Below are 14,166 nucleotides of genomic sequence, written 5' to 3' on the forward strand. Positions count from 1 at the left end.
AGTTGTATCACAGATTTAGACCTAGAGAATGTTTTTTAAGTAATATGTGCTGTTTATGTCTTTCCTCCTCCTGCCTGGAACCCCCCCTCCCTCCCCCCTCCCCCCTGACTCCCCCCCCCCCCCCTTTCCCATGTGCAGAAAGCCTCAAGCGATTCAGATCGGACAGTTCTCCTTCAAATTGCAGAGTCTGCCTACAGGTTTGGTCTGGGTTCTGTTGCTGGAGGTTAGTTACGATTTGTGCAAGATACTCACTTTAGTGTTTCCTTTTGTCTTTTCTCAGATTTTCTATTTTGTAGCATTTTGGAGCAAAGCCTTTCCTGGTTGTTGCCCAAATCAATCTGTCTATATGACTAAATGGGAGCAAAGGGGACTTTGTTACATACCTGCATATAATTAGGCTCTTACAAATAACATTTTTCTCTTCCTGATCTTCAAGCAGCCTTTTAAAGATTGGCAAATAATGAGGTTAAGGCTGTACTGTTATGCTTTTAATTTAAGCCCTGTGACATCTTTTTATCAGGAGATACAAGAAGGAAAATCCACAAAAGGTTTATTAAGAATGTAGAAAGTTAGTGCAGTTTTAAAGTCTCTATATGCAAAATTTATTTCTTTTCTTAGGCTTTCTTTGATTTTATCCATTTTTCCCTTCCTTCCAACTGACCTTAATTCCCTCTAAAATTTTGATATTATTTAATTTTAGCTGTTGGAGCTACTGCTGTATATCCTATTGATCTTGTAAAAACTCGAATGCAGAACCAACGATCAACTGGCTCTTTTGTGGGGGAGCTCATGTATAAAAACAGCTTTGACTGTTTTAAGAAGGTGCTCCGTTATGAAGGCTTCTTTGGACTGTATAGAGGTTAGTGCCATGCCCCTTGTCCTGTAAGGAGAAATAACAGTCAGAGGTTTGGCTTTCTATCTCAGTGCCTGAAATGAATTAGAGAGACTGTGTTAAAATGGAATACAGCAGATTCTCAATTATCCATGCTAATGGGTGTGGGCCGGAGGCATGTAGGGCATGGCTAATCAGAACAGCCCATAATCTGAAAGCCATTTATATTGCCCTCCCGTATGTTTTATTTCTTAAAATAATAAATTATTTTTTATAAACATCTTCAGTGAGTTTTTAAAAGGTTCATTGTGTTCCTAAAGTATTCCACTCAGCAGCTAATAAAGGAAAGGTATCCTCGGGACAGGACAAAGCTGGCATGTGATTCTTGATTCTGGAACATACAATAGCCTCCCTTATCTAAGATGTTGCTTTCCATGGCTTCAGCTACTGAGACAATCATGATCTGAAAATGTTAATTAGAAAATTCCAGAAATTAGCGAGTCATACATTATAAATTGTGTACTAGTCTGAAAAGTGAAATCTCATTTCTTCTGGTTTCAAAATGAAGTGGATATATCATCCGAAGGTCATTACATCACACTGTCCTTGTCATCCACCCAACCTTCATCTCAGCACATAGCCATCTCATGTCACCACAAGTAGTGTAAGGATAGTACTCTACACTATTCTGAGAGTGACGACGTTTATAAAGCATTAATTATAGCATATTATGATTGTTCGGTTTTATTATCCTTGCTAAACTTTTAATTTAATTAGTTTATTTATTTACGTATTTATGTTTGTAATGTTAGGTATGGAACCCAGTATTTTGCACGGGTTAGGCAAATACAGTACCAGCTATGTGCCCAGCCCTAAATTTGCAGATTAAACTTTGTCACAGGAAAGAACATTCCTGTCCATTGTTTAAGGAATCTGCTGGAGATCTTGGAAGGTACCTCTATAGATACTGCAGGACAACTGACTCTACTCCAGGAAATCTGCCCAGCAGATAAACTAAGCATTAGTGGAGCCCTCCCTCCCTGCCTCCTTCTGAATTCAGGTTACCTCTTCACATCATCTGACTGTATCCACTCTAGCTAGTTCATCTTTTATTATGTCTCCAACTACCTTTATTTTGTCACTGAAGATTATTAAGCAAAGAAGATGTCATCTCTAAGGCAAAGGATCCTACAGCCTTTCTGGATTTTTTTTGCTAATATTGCCTAACACATACCTTGACTTCCTGCCTCCCCTTTTGTACCTGCCTTCTGAAAAGAAGAAAAAGTGTATTTGCATCAGTTAAAAAACAGAATTGCAAGGTGTTTGATGCCCTGCTGCTTTGCCATTTGTCCACCTGCAGGTCTTCCCTCCTCTTCCTACTAGTGCTTGCTCTAAAAGAAGAAAATAGTGTTTAATGTTCTGTTCAAGGCAGATAAAACTGGCAACTATGCTAACCCAGGCCTCTAGGCCTCTTCTGCCATCTGCTGACTTCAGTTTCTCTCCAAAGGAAACTTCCATGTGAAAAACAAAAATTCCTCTCACCTTAGAAGCTGGGAGCTTTCCAACTGTAGAGAAGTTCCATTTTTGCAGATCCTATTAGATAGGTAGATAACCTTCATCAAAGGCCTTTTGATCTTTTCTCTTCCCTCCTTCCCTCCCCGCTTCCCCCCTTTCTTACAATTGGGAAGGTCTTTGACCCCAGGTGATTGATGATGACCCCTATTGGGTCAGTGCCTTCCATTGAAATAGTTTTCCCCCTTGGTGACAACCCCCTTGCAAATGAAATGGCTCCCAAGTAGTACAAGGTTAATGTCACAGATCCTACTTTGAGGCCAGTTAAGCAAAATTGACCACCTTACCTGCTTGTGTGGGTGGCTTTGTGAAAGGAAAACTTTTAACCCTCTTTTCAGAACAAATGTCTGCGCCAAGGCTTTGCTTTACCAACTACTTTTATGAGCTTTGCTTTTATGAGTATTGGAGTAAATAAATATCAGGAGTGCCTTTAGAGTTGCGAGAGCCCTGTGCAGCACTGCTGAATGTCTTCAGTGTGCTTGTATTGACTGCATTTGTTTGAAACTTTCCTCTGTGATCACACCTGGCAGGCCATGATTCTTAATTATAGCTATATTTCTCTTCTGTGACCTGTCCTTTTGACCCCATGGACAGAAGAGTTCAAAGTGTACTTGAGCACTGAGTGCTAAGCAACATAGGTTGTGAAAAGTGGTTCCTATCTCTTGGTGGTTCAGTTGTTGTCTGAGTAAGAAGAGTGTGACTAATTTTAACTTCTCAGAGAAGGGAAGGGAGCTGGCACATAGAGCTGAGGCTCATTCTGAACACTAAAGAAGCAGCTCTTCAGCCTTTTGAGGAGTTATAAATAGCCATTTATTTAACCTGTTTGAGGTGCTGAGCCCAAAGGGCAAAGGCCAGAGCTGTCTGTCAGGATAACAAGTAGAGTGTGACTGTAAGAAGATTAGCTCTGGGAGTCACCTATGTTCATTTCTTTCTGAGTTCTTATCTTTCCTAGCAGAGGATTTTAAAACAAAAGATTTACTATAAAACTCTTGTTAAGTTCCAATCTATAAGTTGCATCCTGAGAGCAAAGAGATGATAGACAGTTCAAGTTAAAGAAAAAAATAGCAATTTACATTCTTGCCATGAAAAATGACTCATTCCTGTTCTAAATTGGTCAGGAGCCTATTCCCTAGTTTTTTGCACATGATCAGTTATTATATGCCACTCTGTGTTTGTAAATGCTTATCATTGGGCAAGAGACAAACAATATGAAAAGACAGGCAAATCCTGGCAAATTTATTAAAGGAAATCAGAGTAGGAAATTTAAAAGCCAAGTATTTTTGAGATGCAGCATTATGATCTTTATGTACAAAGCTAAGATATCAGATACCTACATGCAATTCCTTGTCCATTTCTAGTTAAATGTAATTCAGTTGTTTGGGTTTTTTTTTTTTTTTTGTCACTTCAGGGGAAAGCAGTTACATTTAAGTTTTGAGAATAAAACTTGCAGCTATTAATGCTTTCACTTGACAATAATTGAGATGATGTTGGAGTTCATGTCTAATGTATAAACATGTTTCAAATGAGCAGTTTTAGTATTTACATAACATGCAATTCTCCATCAAGATATGTATATGCATGTGAATGTATAAAATGGTTCATATTTCCTGAATAGGGTAATTTGGAAATATTAGGAGCTATCTCCCTGGTTTTAAAATTACTTTTGTGTATTCTTCTTCACCGTTGGCAAATGGCTCTGAAAGATGTGGCTTTACATTATGTTTATAAGGTTAAAAATTATTTTTCATCACACTGTCCTTCTCTTACAACAAGAATACAACTGTTGTTGTTGTTGTTGTTTTTAATTTAAAAGGAGTTCCCTGTGGAACTAAAGTGAAGGTTATTTTCAGAGAATACTTTCAGTGCTTCAGAATGCATTGTTTTGCTTTTTTCCTTCTCTAGCAGCTGACAGCGTCTGTACACCATCCTGGAAGTTGTCCAGCAGTAATCAGAGAGCACATCTGAATCACTGCCCATGGTCCTTAGGAGATGAGATAGCTGGGGAACTGTAGGATCAGCCAGCCAGTGGTCTTCAATAGCCGAGCTACAGACAGACATCAGCAACTTTAATGTGTGAACTGGTTAATTCTCTTCTTTTCTTCAATGTAGGTCTCTGTTTCTTTGTCTCTATGAGACCCAGATTTTATTTATGTTTTACTTGCTGGCAAAGATCCACGTAAGAATCTTAAGTCTCTGGCTCCACAAACCTTGGTGATGCAATCTGTGTTCTTTATAAGAAAATGACTACTTTACCTAGATTTATTTTTATTTTTTTGCAGTTTTTGAAAATCTGACCACCAGAGAAATAATAATCTGGGATAATCCAGGGCTTCCTAAGTCGCTTGTAAAAAGTCCGTCTGTTTCTTCCCCAGTCCCATACTGATTTAACTTGTTCGCTTTAATGAATTTCTCTCCAGCTGGATCTGAAGGAACTGCATAACCAGAGATGAGTCAGTCCTTGGTCTTTCACAGACTGGGCATATTTAAGAGAAACAGTTGATTAGGTAATAGTCCATAATGAAAGGCTCTTAATGTTCCTGGATAACTAATTTCTGTTTTCGAATTTTACAACACCTTCCTGTCATGCAGGCAGTGAGATGAGGAGTCTCTCAGAATGGAATGTTTTGGAAGAACCTTCGAGTAAATAAAAATATATATAAGAGAAGTCAGGGTCTATCAGAAATACATTCTAGAAGAGGGACTGTTGGTAGAAGTCCTAAAGAAAATCCCCCCCCCCAAAAAAATATAGATCATTTTGTGAATTAGATTTAATTTGAAACTGGAGCAGGGGAAGTGGGTAGAGGGATCAGCTAGTTAAAAATACAGGCTTGCAAATTTTTGGATGTGTCAATGGCAAGTTGCTTCTGTATTGCAAAGAAACCTTCCATCCCGGAATGTTCTCAAGGTGACATCTAGAGGATTTTGTGGAATATCTCGGGAAGTCATGGATCTGTACATGTTTAAGAAGGAACTTATCAAGGAGCTAGTGTGAGCCAGGTCTCCTTCCATGGCTGATGGCACTTAGTAGGCAGAATCCAAATTCTGTAGACTTCTGGTTAGATTGCTTCTTCCTCAACAGTTCTTTTTTTTTTTTTTTGGGTCCGGTCGTGGGGCCTGAACTCTGGGCCTGGGCGCTGTTCCTCAGCTCTTCAGCTCAAGACTAGCACTCTACCACTTGAGCCACAGCACCACTTCCAGCTTTTTTCTTTTTGCTTATGTGGTGCTGAGGAATTGAACCCAGGGTCTCACGCATGCAAGGCAAGCGCTCTACCACTGAACCACCTTCTCAGCCCTCTCAACAGTTCTTGTAGATTAAAAGAAAGATTAAAAACTCCTAGGTCCAATGTAAAATGATTGAAATTTCCATGTCTGTTTGCATTATTTAAAGCACATCTTGGGAGAAATCAGTTAATTTGTGAACTTCCCTGAGTCATATATCTACCATTATCCACCAAAACTTTTAAGTAATGCAAAATAGATTGGTTTAAATCTTCTTTCCTTGGTCACTTTCTTCATGTTTTCAGTTATGATGTTAAACTGTGAAAAAAATCAAAAGACAGATGTTTGAACATATGAAACCAAGAATGAGGAAAAGATGTGGACAGTTCACTCATTAACTTATCAGGTCTCCTGAAATCTCTAGTGATTCAACTGCAGTGCATTATCAGCTGAGTCTAAGACAGTTGAAACTCCAACTACGGGGGTGGGGTGGTGAGAACATTGGTAGAAGCTTTGGAGAGCAAGATAAGAACAATATTGAGCTTGGAAAATCAGGAAAGGTATCAAAAACACAGAATTCAGTGTAGCCTGGAGAAGGAACCATCAGCAATTGAACTAGTTTCTATCCTGTATAACTTGTTACTAGCATTGCTGAGACTGCAATGAGAGAAATAAATGAAAAGCTCATTGTTTAGGTAGAAGAAAAAAGAGCCCGGATCCTGAAAGTTGTCACTGGAGTAAGAGACTGAAAGATTGTATGATTCATCCTCCTAATGGTCTTCAGTTCTGGAAAACCACACCACAGAGGAAGGAGTCAGAAGTACTGACCTTTTCCCTAAAACGGAATCAGATTCAATTAGTTTTTATACTTAGATTCCTAAAGACATCCTGAGCCATAGCTTAAACAGATGGTACCTGACAGTTTGAGGAAGGCATCGAACCCTGATTAAACAGGTATTGAAATCCCTGCCTTTGCTCCCTGCCCTTTCCCCAACCTACTTGGCAGCATAGGGAGTGGCCCAGAGAGTCTGAGGAGCACTGAACTGTGATGAGGGCTTTGAAAGGGGATAGTGTGCTGGGGAAGGTGGAAGCGCTTCATGCCTGGGGCAATATGAGTCAAAAGCGACAGACAAATGGGAGGAAGAGGGGGGCAAGGAAAGAAAGCTTGAACTGGTGGGGGAGAGAAGGGCCTGGATACAGGAGCAAGTAGAAAAGCCCTGAGTCCTGGCTGCTGGGAGTGCTGATAGCTTCACAAAGAAGGTTAATCTGACGTTGAAAGCAAGGAGTGAGACTCTTGGGAGCTTGGGGCAAGCACAGTGGCTTCCACAGTGAGGTCTGAGAGGAAGGTGCCACTTGGTTGAAACTAGATGACAACAGTGTACTGGCTTCGGCTTTGGCACTGGGTATAGAGTGTCTTATGGACTCCATTGACCCATTAAATTCTGACTCTTGTCTCTGCCTGTATATCTACTTTATGTACTCTTTGCTGTCTTTTTCAGGTTATGTTGGCCTTATTTGAACTGGGTTTTGTTTGGACTTCTTTCTTCTTCCTTTCTTTCCAAAAATGAAATCTTTTTTCTTTTTATTTATTTTTTAAATTTTATTTTATCGTAAAGATGCTGTACAGAGGGGTTACAGGATATGAGTAAGGCAATGAGTAAATTTCTTGTCAAACCTTGTTACCCCTTCCCTTGTTGTTTTGCTTCTCTTATCTAGCAGTGTTCTTTGGATCATTGGCTTTGTGTGACTACAGTTGTTTTTTGCCATCAACCTGGCTTCACTGCTTTCCCAAAGAGTCTGCTATTCCTGATGGGGAGGCAGAGGGAAAGGCATGATATTGATTGATGCCTGCTCCATGACCACCCTCACCCAAGAAGATGGTAGAATTATTCTAGTCCCATTTTACAAAGAGACTAATCCCATTATTAGTGGGAATTTCCAGTAATAGGTGTGGAAATGGAGGTATAAAGTGATTAGGTAACTAGCAGACAATTATGCACAGCCAATAATTTAAAGTCTGCCTGTTGGACCAATGCTTTAATCCCTTAGCTTTTCTGATAGCTAGTAAAAATATTGTAAAAACTTGCTTATCAGCCAAGTTTTAAAAAGATTATATTTTTTAACCTACCTTGATAACATATAGCTGAAGAGGCTAGTTCATTACCTTTTCCTTCAGTGCATGGGGCCCCTAGACATTCTCAAACCATGAGGGCTCTCACTGCTTAAGGTCAGCTTTTCCAAGGATAGGGAAAATGTCACTGGAACAACCATTATACCCCTAATTCTGTATTATGGATATTGGTTACTCTGAGCTGTCTCTGTAAACAAGAAATGAATCCAGGCAAAGACTGAAAAAAGCCAGCACTGGTGGCTCACGCCTGTAATCCTAGCTACCCAGGAGTGTGAGATCTGAGGATGGAAGTTCAAAGCCGACCTGGGCAGGAAAGTCCATGAGACTATTACTCCAATTAATCACTAGAAAACCAAAAGTGGATCTGTGGCTCAAAGTGGTGAGTGCTGAACTTGAGCAAAAAAGGCTCAGGTACAGAGCCCAGGCCCTAAACTCAAGCCTATGACTTAAAAGAAAAAGAGAAAGAAAAATTGAAAACATAGCATCAAGTACTAACGGTTCTTGAATATAAAATAAGTGATGAATTATCTGATTTTCATGTTATGAAAAATAAACTAGCAAATAGTAATTAGCATGCTTGTTTTTATTTATTTATTTTTGTGTGTGTGTGTTGTTGTTGGTCATGGGGCCTGAACTCTGGGCCTGAGCACTGTCCCTCAGCTCTTCAGCTCAAGGCTAGCACTCTACCACCTGAGCCAAAGCGCCACTTCCAGCTTTTTCTGCTTATGTGGTACTGAGGAATTGAACCCAGGGCCTCATGCATGCAAGGCAAGCACTCTGCCACTGAGCCACCTTCCCAGCCCCAGCATGCTTGTTTTTAGCAGTGAAGAATTTCATTGAATTCAAAGAGTAACTTATCCAAGATCACTCACCACAACAGAGGTACAAACCTAGAATTCCATCGAGGTCTGTCTATCTACCTCTAAAACCTGTACCATAAAACCATTCATTTTGCTGCCATTCCATTGGAAGTTAATTGCTTTAAATGGCTTAGCATTTGGTTTTGTGAAGGTTTGGTTTTGTTTTGGCAGTACTGATGCTTGAACACTTGCTACCCAGGCTCTCTTATCACTGAGCCACACTTCTGGACCTGCTTTCTGCTCATTGTTTTTGAGATAGGGACTTCTTGTCTAGGTACTCACATAGGTGCAGAGCCATCCATGTTAGGCTACTAGCTGTACTAGGATAACAGGCATGTGCCACTATATGCATCTCTGTGGAGTAGGAATCTCACAAACTTCTCTGCCTGGCCCGGCCTCCAACTGGGGTCCTCCCAATCTTAGTCACCCAAGTAAAGATTACAGACATGAGCCACCAGCACTTAGCTTGGGCTAACATTGTTAATGAATTTCTTTCCCAGACTTTTGCCAACTCTGAATTGATAGAATTATATTTCTCAAAAGTTCTTAGATTAAAAAAAAAATAGTGCACATTACTCAAGGGAATAAATACCTTTGAGGTTGTGAAGGAAAAAGGTAAGCTTCTGACCTGGGACTTAGGTCCTACATCTCTAGCTGAGTTCTCATTGAGTTGTACAGGGGCTAGAATTAGAAAGGACAATATGATTTATATCTCCAACCTATGAAATTTGAAGACAAAACACGGTATTAATTCTGTGCCCTGTAAATCTTTTCACGCATTAGCAGCCCCCGGTGGAGTGAACTTTGCTAAGGAAGCATTGCCATATGTGCCGATGGAGTTGGACTCCAAAGAGTAGATTAGAAACCAACCACACTAATAAATTTCAGTCAAGGCAGTTGGAAAATGGACTGCAGTTTTGACAAGTTAGAAACAACACACACATTCAATCTCTGTTTCAAATGGTTAAAATGAATTTCCAGAAACATCTTATATTAGAAACCTGATTTTTTTTTTTTTTGCTGAGTTACACAGATGTCAAACATATATTCACTTGAGCTTTAAATATGACTATGATGAAGTGCTCTAACTAGGAAGTTGGCTTTAGGTTTACTGAGCCATGATACCCTCTTCCCTCAGAAGTCTAGGTGTACAGAGTGTTACTAGAATTCCCACCTCTGCAACTTTTCATTGTCCCACAGATCATGAGGCTTCCCAAAGAGCATTTACCTAAAACTAGACATGTCAACTCCACATTTGTAGTGGACTTGACACATCATATCCACAGATTACAACTACCTGTATTTTGATGCTTAGCCATAGTAGATTAAAAGTAAAAATTGTTCCTATTCACTGCCTACCTCAGTGCTGACATCTTTTCCAGGTCTTAGGAATGAGTGCTCACTTTGGTTCTCTTACTGAATTGACCTTTATTTAATATAAAGAAACTCTTGACTTCTGATTATATTACTTTAATTCTTCCTAGCTCTGGTCTCTGCCCTTGTTGTGTCCTTTTTCTGCTGTTACAACTTTTAACTTTTTTTGTTTTTAATTAGGGAGGTAGTGGGGTTAGAATTCAGAGCTTCATGCTTACTAGGCTAGTATGGTACCACTTAAGCTGTGTCTTCATAGCTGGTTTGTCGGTTGTAGGGCTTGAACTCTGGGCCTGGGTGCTGTCCCTGTGCTCTTCAGCTCAAGGCAAGCGCTCTCCCACTTGAGCCACAGCACCACTTCTGGTTTTCTAGTGGTTTATTGGAGATAAGAGTGTCATGGAATTTCCTGCCCGGGCTGGCTTTGAAGCATGATCCTCAGATCTCAGCCTCCTGAGTAGCTAGGATTATAGGCATGAGCTACCGGTGCCCAGCTTGCTGGTTATTTTTGAAGTATGGTCTCATTTCTTGCTCTGGCACATGCTAGAGCCATGATCCACTTAGTTTAGACCTCTTATTTTTATCTGGGATCACAGGCCTGAGCTTTTCTTGATGGTGATGGACTCTTCTGGGCAGGCTGGTTTGCCACTGCAATCCTCCCAGTCTTAGCCTCCCAACTAGCTTGGGATGATAGGCACATATACCACTGTGCTTAGCTGTGGGTTCTCATGAACTTTTCTGTCTAGCCTTGAACCTCAGTCCTCCCATTCTCAGTCTCCCAAATAGCTAGGATTATAGGCATAAGCCACCAGCACCTGGTGAAACATTTTACTTTTAAAGCCGTCCTCCATATCTACAGAATCTTGCCAATGCCCCTCTGGAGCCAGACCATCTGGATTGAAAGCCACTTCCCATCTAACAACTGAGTGAACTTAGGCAACTCCATTGAAGTTGGCTTATTTCTTCATTGATGGGAATAAAAATAGTGTGCCCTGAACACAGTTATGAGGATTAAATGTGTTAATTCACATAAAGCATTAGTATTAGTAATACCTGGTGTGCAGTAAATACCCTGGATAATACCACTATTATGTATTATTAGATCTGTGGTTTAACCACAGTCTCCAGTAATTTTGCCCAGTCCTAAATGTGTCATGATGTTGAGACACATTTTCCCTTCCATCTGCAACAAAAATCAAACAAAAAAATTCTATTGTGAGGATATCAACAAGAGTAATAAAAATAAAAACTGGCACTTGTGCTCATTGAAGTACCAGCATTAGAGCAGAGTGGAGACCTTGGATTCAGGGTCTTGTCTAAAAAGTAGAGCCTTTCCTAATCTAGAAAGATTGCTGTGGTGTCAGAAAAAGATCCAGGCTGCCAGTTCTTTTTTTGCAAGAAGCTTAGTTAGATTATGTTTTAAAGCTCATGCTCCTCAAACATACCCACATGCTAGAGACATACAGGATCAAGAATCTCTGGCCTCGGGCTGCTGCTTCACAGTGTATATAGCAGAGCTGGTTGTTCAGAAGAGTCTGCCAAGTAAACTTTCTTTGTGTGTATATGTGTGTGTGTGTGTGTGTGTGTGTGTGTGAGAGAGAGAGAGAGAGAGAGAGAGAGAGAGAGAGAATGAGTTGTGGGGCTGGATCTCAGGGCCTGAGCGCTGTCCTTGAACTCTTGCGCAAGACTAGGACTCTACCACTTGAGCCACAGTGCTGCTTCCAGTTTTTTGAGTGGTTAATTAGAGGGAAGAGTCTCACAGGGACATTTCTGCCCTTGCTGGCTTCGAACCACGATCCTCAGATGTCAGCCTCCTGAGTAGCTAGGATTATAGGCATGAGCCACTGGTGCCTGACAAGTAGACCTTCTGTGTAGATGAATTAGACAATGGCTAGCACTCTGAAACCCTTTGTAAAGGCATCAGGATGTACGGTCTAAATGTATTTTTTCCTCAGCTCAGGGTAAATATCTAAGAAGACATTAGTCTTTGATTTTCACTTATTTCTTTTCCTAGAAAAAAATACATGAAAATAGTGTTTTTAAGCCCAGATATATAGTCCCCTACTGTTTTTACTGCCACACCTGGCGAAGGCCGCACTTCTCCCTAGTGCTTTGACTCTTGCCTGACTCCCAATTCAGCTGAACATGTCCAAAACATAGCTGTTCATGGGTCAACCCAAACGTTACTTTCCACAGGTTTCTTCAGCTCTCCCCAGCTGGTCATGCTAAAGATTGAGCAGACTTAGTCAAGAGTGGTTGTTCTCTCCCACCCCTTCCTTCCTAGGACATACATGTGTGACATAACATTCCCACACAGCCAGCATTCTTACCTTGTCCAGCAGCAGGCATATCACTCATCTGCTTCGAACCTTCTATATACTGCTCATCTGAGTGAGAGTATATCAGGCTCAGGATCTTGCCCTAGATAGTGGCAACAGTATCTAGCCATTGGTTCCTTGGGCTACTTCCCTATGACTCCGGTTCCTTGGGCTACTTCCTTATGACTCCTCCACATGGGCCAGGATGGTAGTGTTTTCCATTCTTGAGTACCATTGGCATGTTTCCACTCTGCTTCCTTTGCTTTATCTATTGCTCTTCTCAGAACGAATCTTTTTTCCAATCGCCTTTTTCTAATGTAAGAGGAGTAAGAGCGTGCCCTACCATATAAGGTGCTCATCCCCAAGTTAGAGTTGTTCCAAAAACGAATGCCTGATCTACGGGCATTTAAAGGAGGGCAAAAACAGTCTATCCATCTATCAGTATATTGTTCTATATTTAATAAAGTCCACTGAGTAGGAGGTGTGGGAAGGGAGAAGGTAGAGACATACTTTCCTGTAATAATGAGATTTCCTGCATCACTTACTGTGGATTGACCCAATGTGCAAATGATCCATAAAGTAAAAGGGGCTGCTGTGGCTGTTAGAAGTTAGTACTTCAACATTCCATCTCAAGTATTCTCATTAAAGGTAATAGCAGAAAATTGCAGCAAAGATTGCCCCAGTTTTTAAGTGGTGATCCCCTCTACAGAGCTGTTGATTTGTTTAGTTAATGCTAATTTATTTAATATACTTCTGCTCCTTGTTGATTTTTAGGTTTGCTGCCACAGTTATTGGGAGTCGCCCCAGAGAAGGCCATAAAACTTACAGTAAGTCTTTTGAGTTGGAGTTTCTTACGAAGGGAATTTGCACATACTTAAGAATCTAATAGGTAATCTTCTGTGAATCAGCAGGTTGGTGGTTCCTCAAAGGCGCTAACTAATTTGAAGGTCAGAGTCTCTCTCACCACACATGGCTTTTCATTATTTCCCATTTAACACTGAACCTTCAAAATGTGATAATGACCTTGGAGAACACTCTTGGTGGTTTTACCATCATCTTTTCCTTAGAGCAATAGCAGTGGTGCAGCAGCAGCAGAGTTTTCCCTCCATACATCCCATATTAGGCACTTGACATTCGTAATCTTATTGTTTTAATCTCAAGCAAAGTGTGATCTACTGTGTAGAGATAAGGAGAGTGAGGCCTCAGGGTTTAGACAGTTTACCTATGGCCACATAACTCATGAGCAGGAGAACTAGAATTGCAACTCAGACTTTCTGACTTCAAAGTGGTCCTCTTTCAATTACACCTGCTTTTAATAGAATGTGTAGGGTGTGTCACACTAGCATTTGCCAAAGCCAAATACTGAGATCTTTGTGTTCTAGTTGAAGTTGACCTTACATCATGTTGTTTACCCCGTACCTGGCTCATGTTGACAAGTGATTGGTACTCCTTTGAGTGTTTGCAGAAGTTTGGTTGTAACTCAACTGAGGCTTGAAAGTCCCAGAAAGTTCAGTTCCAAGTTTTAGATTTGGCCATGGAATTTCAATCCTGAAATTCTTACACCATTTTATTGTGTGATTTTGAAATAGTTAATCTTCTCTGGCCTATATATGTCTTAAAATGGCTTGTAGTACATATCACTTTCAAAATATTATACTTAATTAATGCAATTGATGCTCTTTGAGATCTTTGAGGAATTTTTAGATACTGAATTGCTACTAAGCTGAAAAAAAATCTAAAAAATTGGTCTCAGTGAGGAGTGTTTTAGATTAAATCTTGTTAGACTTAAAAGTGATTTTTTTACTCATACCTTACAAGATAGTTTTTAAATTATAAAATGTATGGGTTTATGTTGTTTGAACTATC

The 14,166-nt window shown here is 40.3% G+C and overlaps 1 protein-coding gene across 1 annotated transcript in view; it reads left to right on the forward strand.

Annotated features, from left to right (window-relative positions):
* The window catches only part of Slc25a13 (solute carrier family 25 member 13), a 160,862-nt gene that overhangs the window by 101,608 nt on the left and 45,088 nt on the right, over positions 1-14,166 (forward strand). Inside the window, exons 10-12 of the mRNA XM_042684629.1 lie at positions 139-223; positions 701-859; positions 13,075-13,127. Of these exons, the coding sequence (XP_042540563.1) occupies positions 139-223; positions 701-859; positions 13,075-13,127 (297 nt within the window). The remainder of the gene's footprint in view (positions 1-138; positions 224-700; positions 860-13,074; positions 13,128-14,166) is intronic.

This window comes from Dipodomys spectabilis, unplaced genomic scaffold, assembly GCF_019054845.1.
Source record: "Dipodomys spectabilis isolate Male_0828 unplaced genomic scaffold, ASM1905484v1 ptg000089l, whole genome shotgun sequence".
NCBI classification, from domain to species: domain Eukaryota; kingdom Metazoa; phylum Chordata; class Mammalia; order Rodentia; family Heteromyidae; genus Dipodomys; species Dipodomys spectabilis.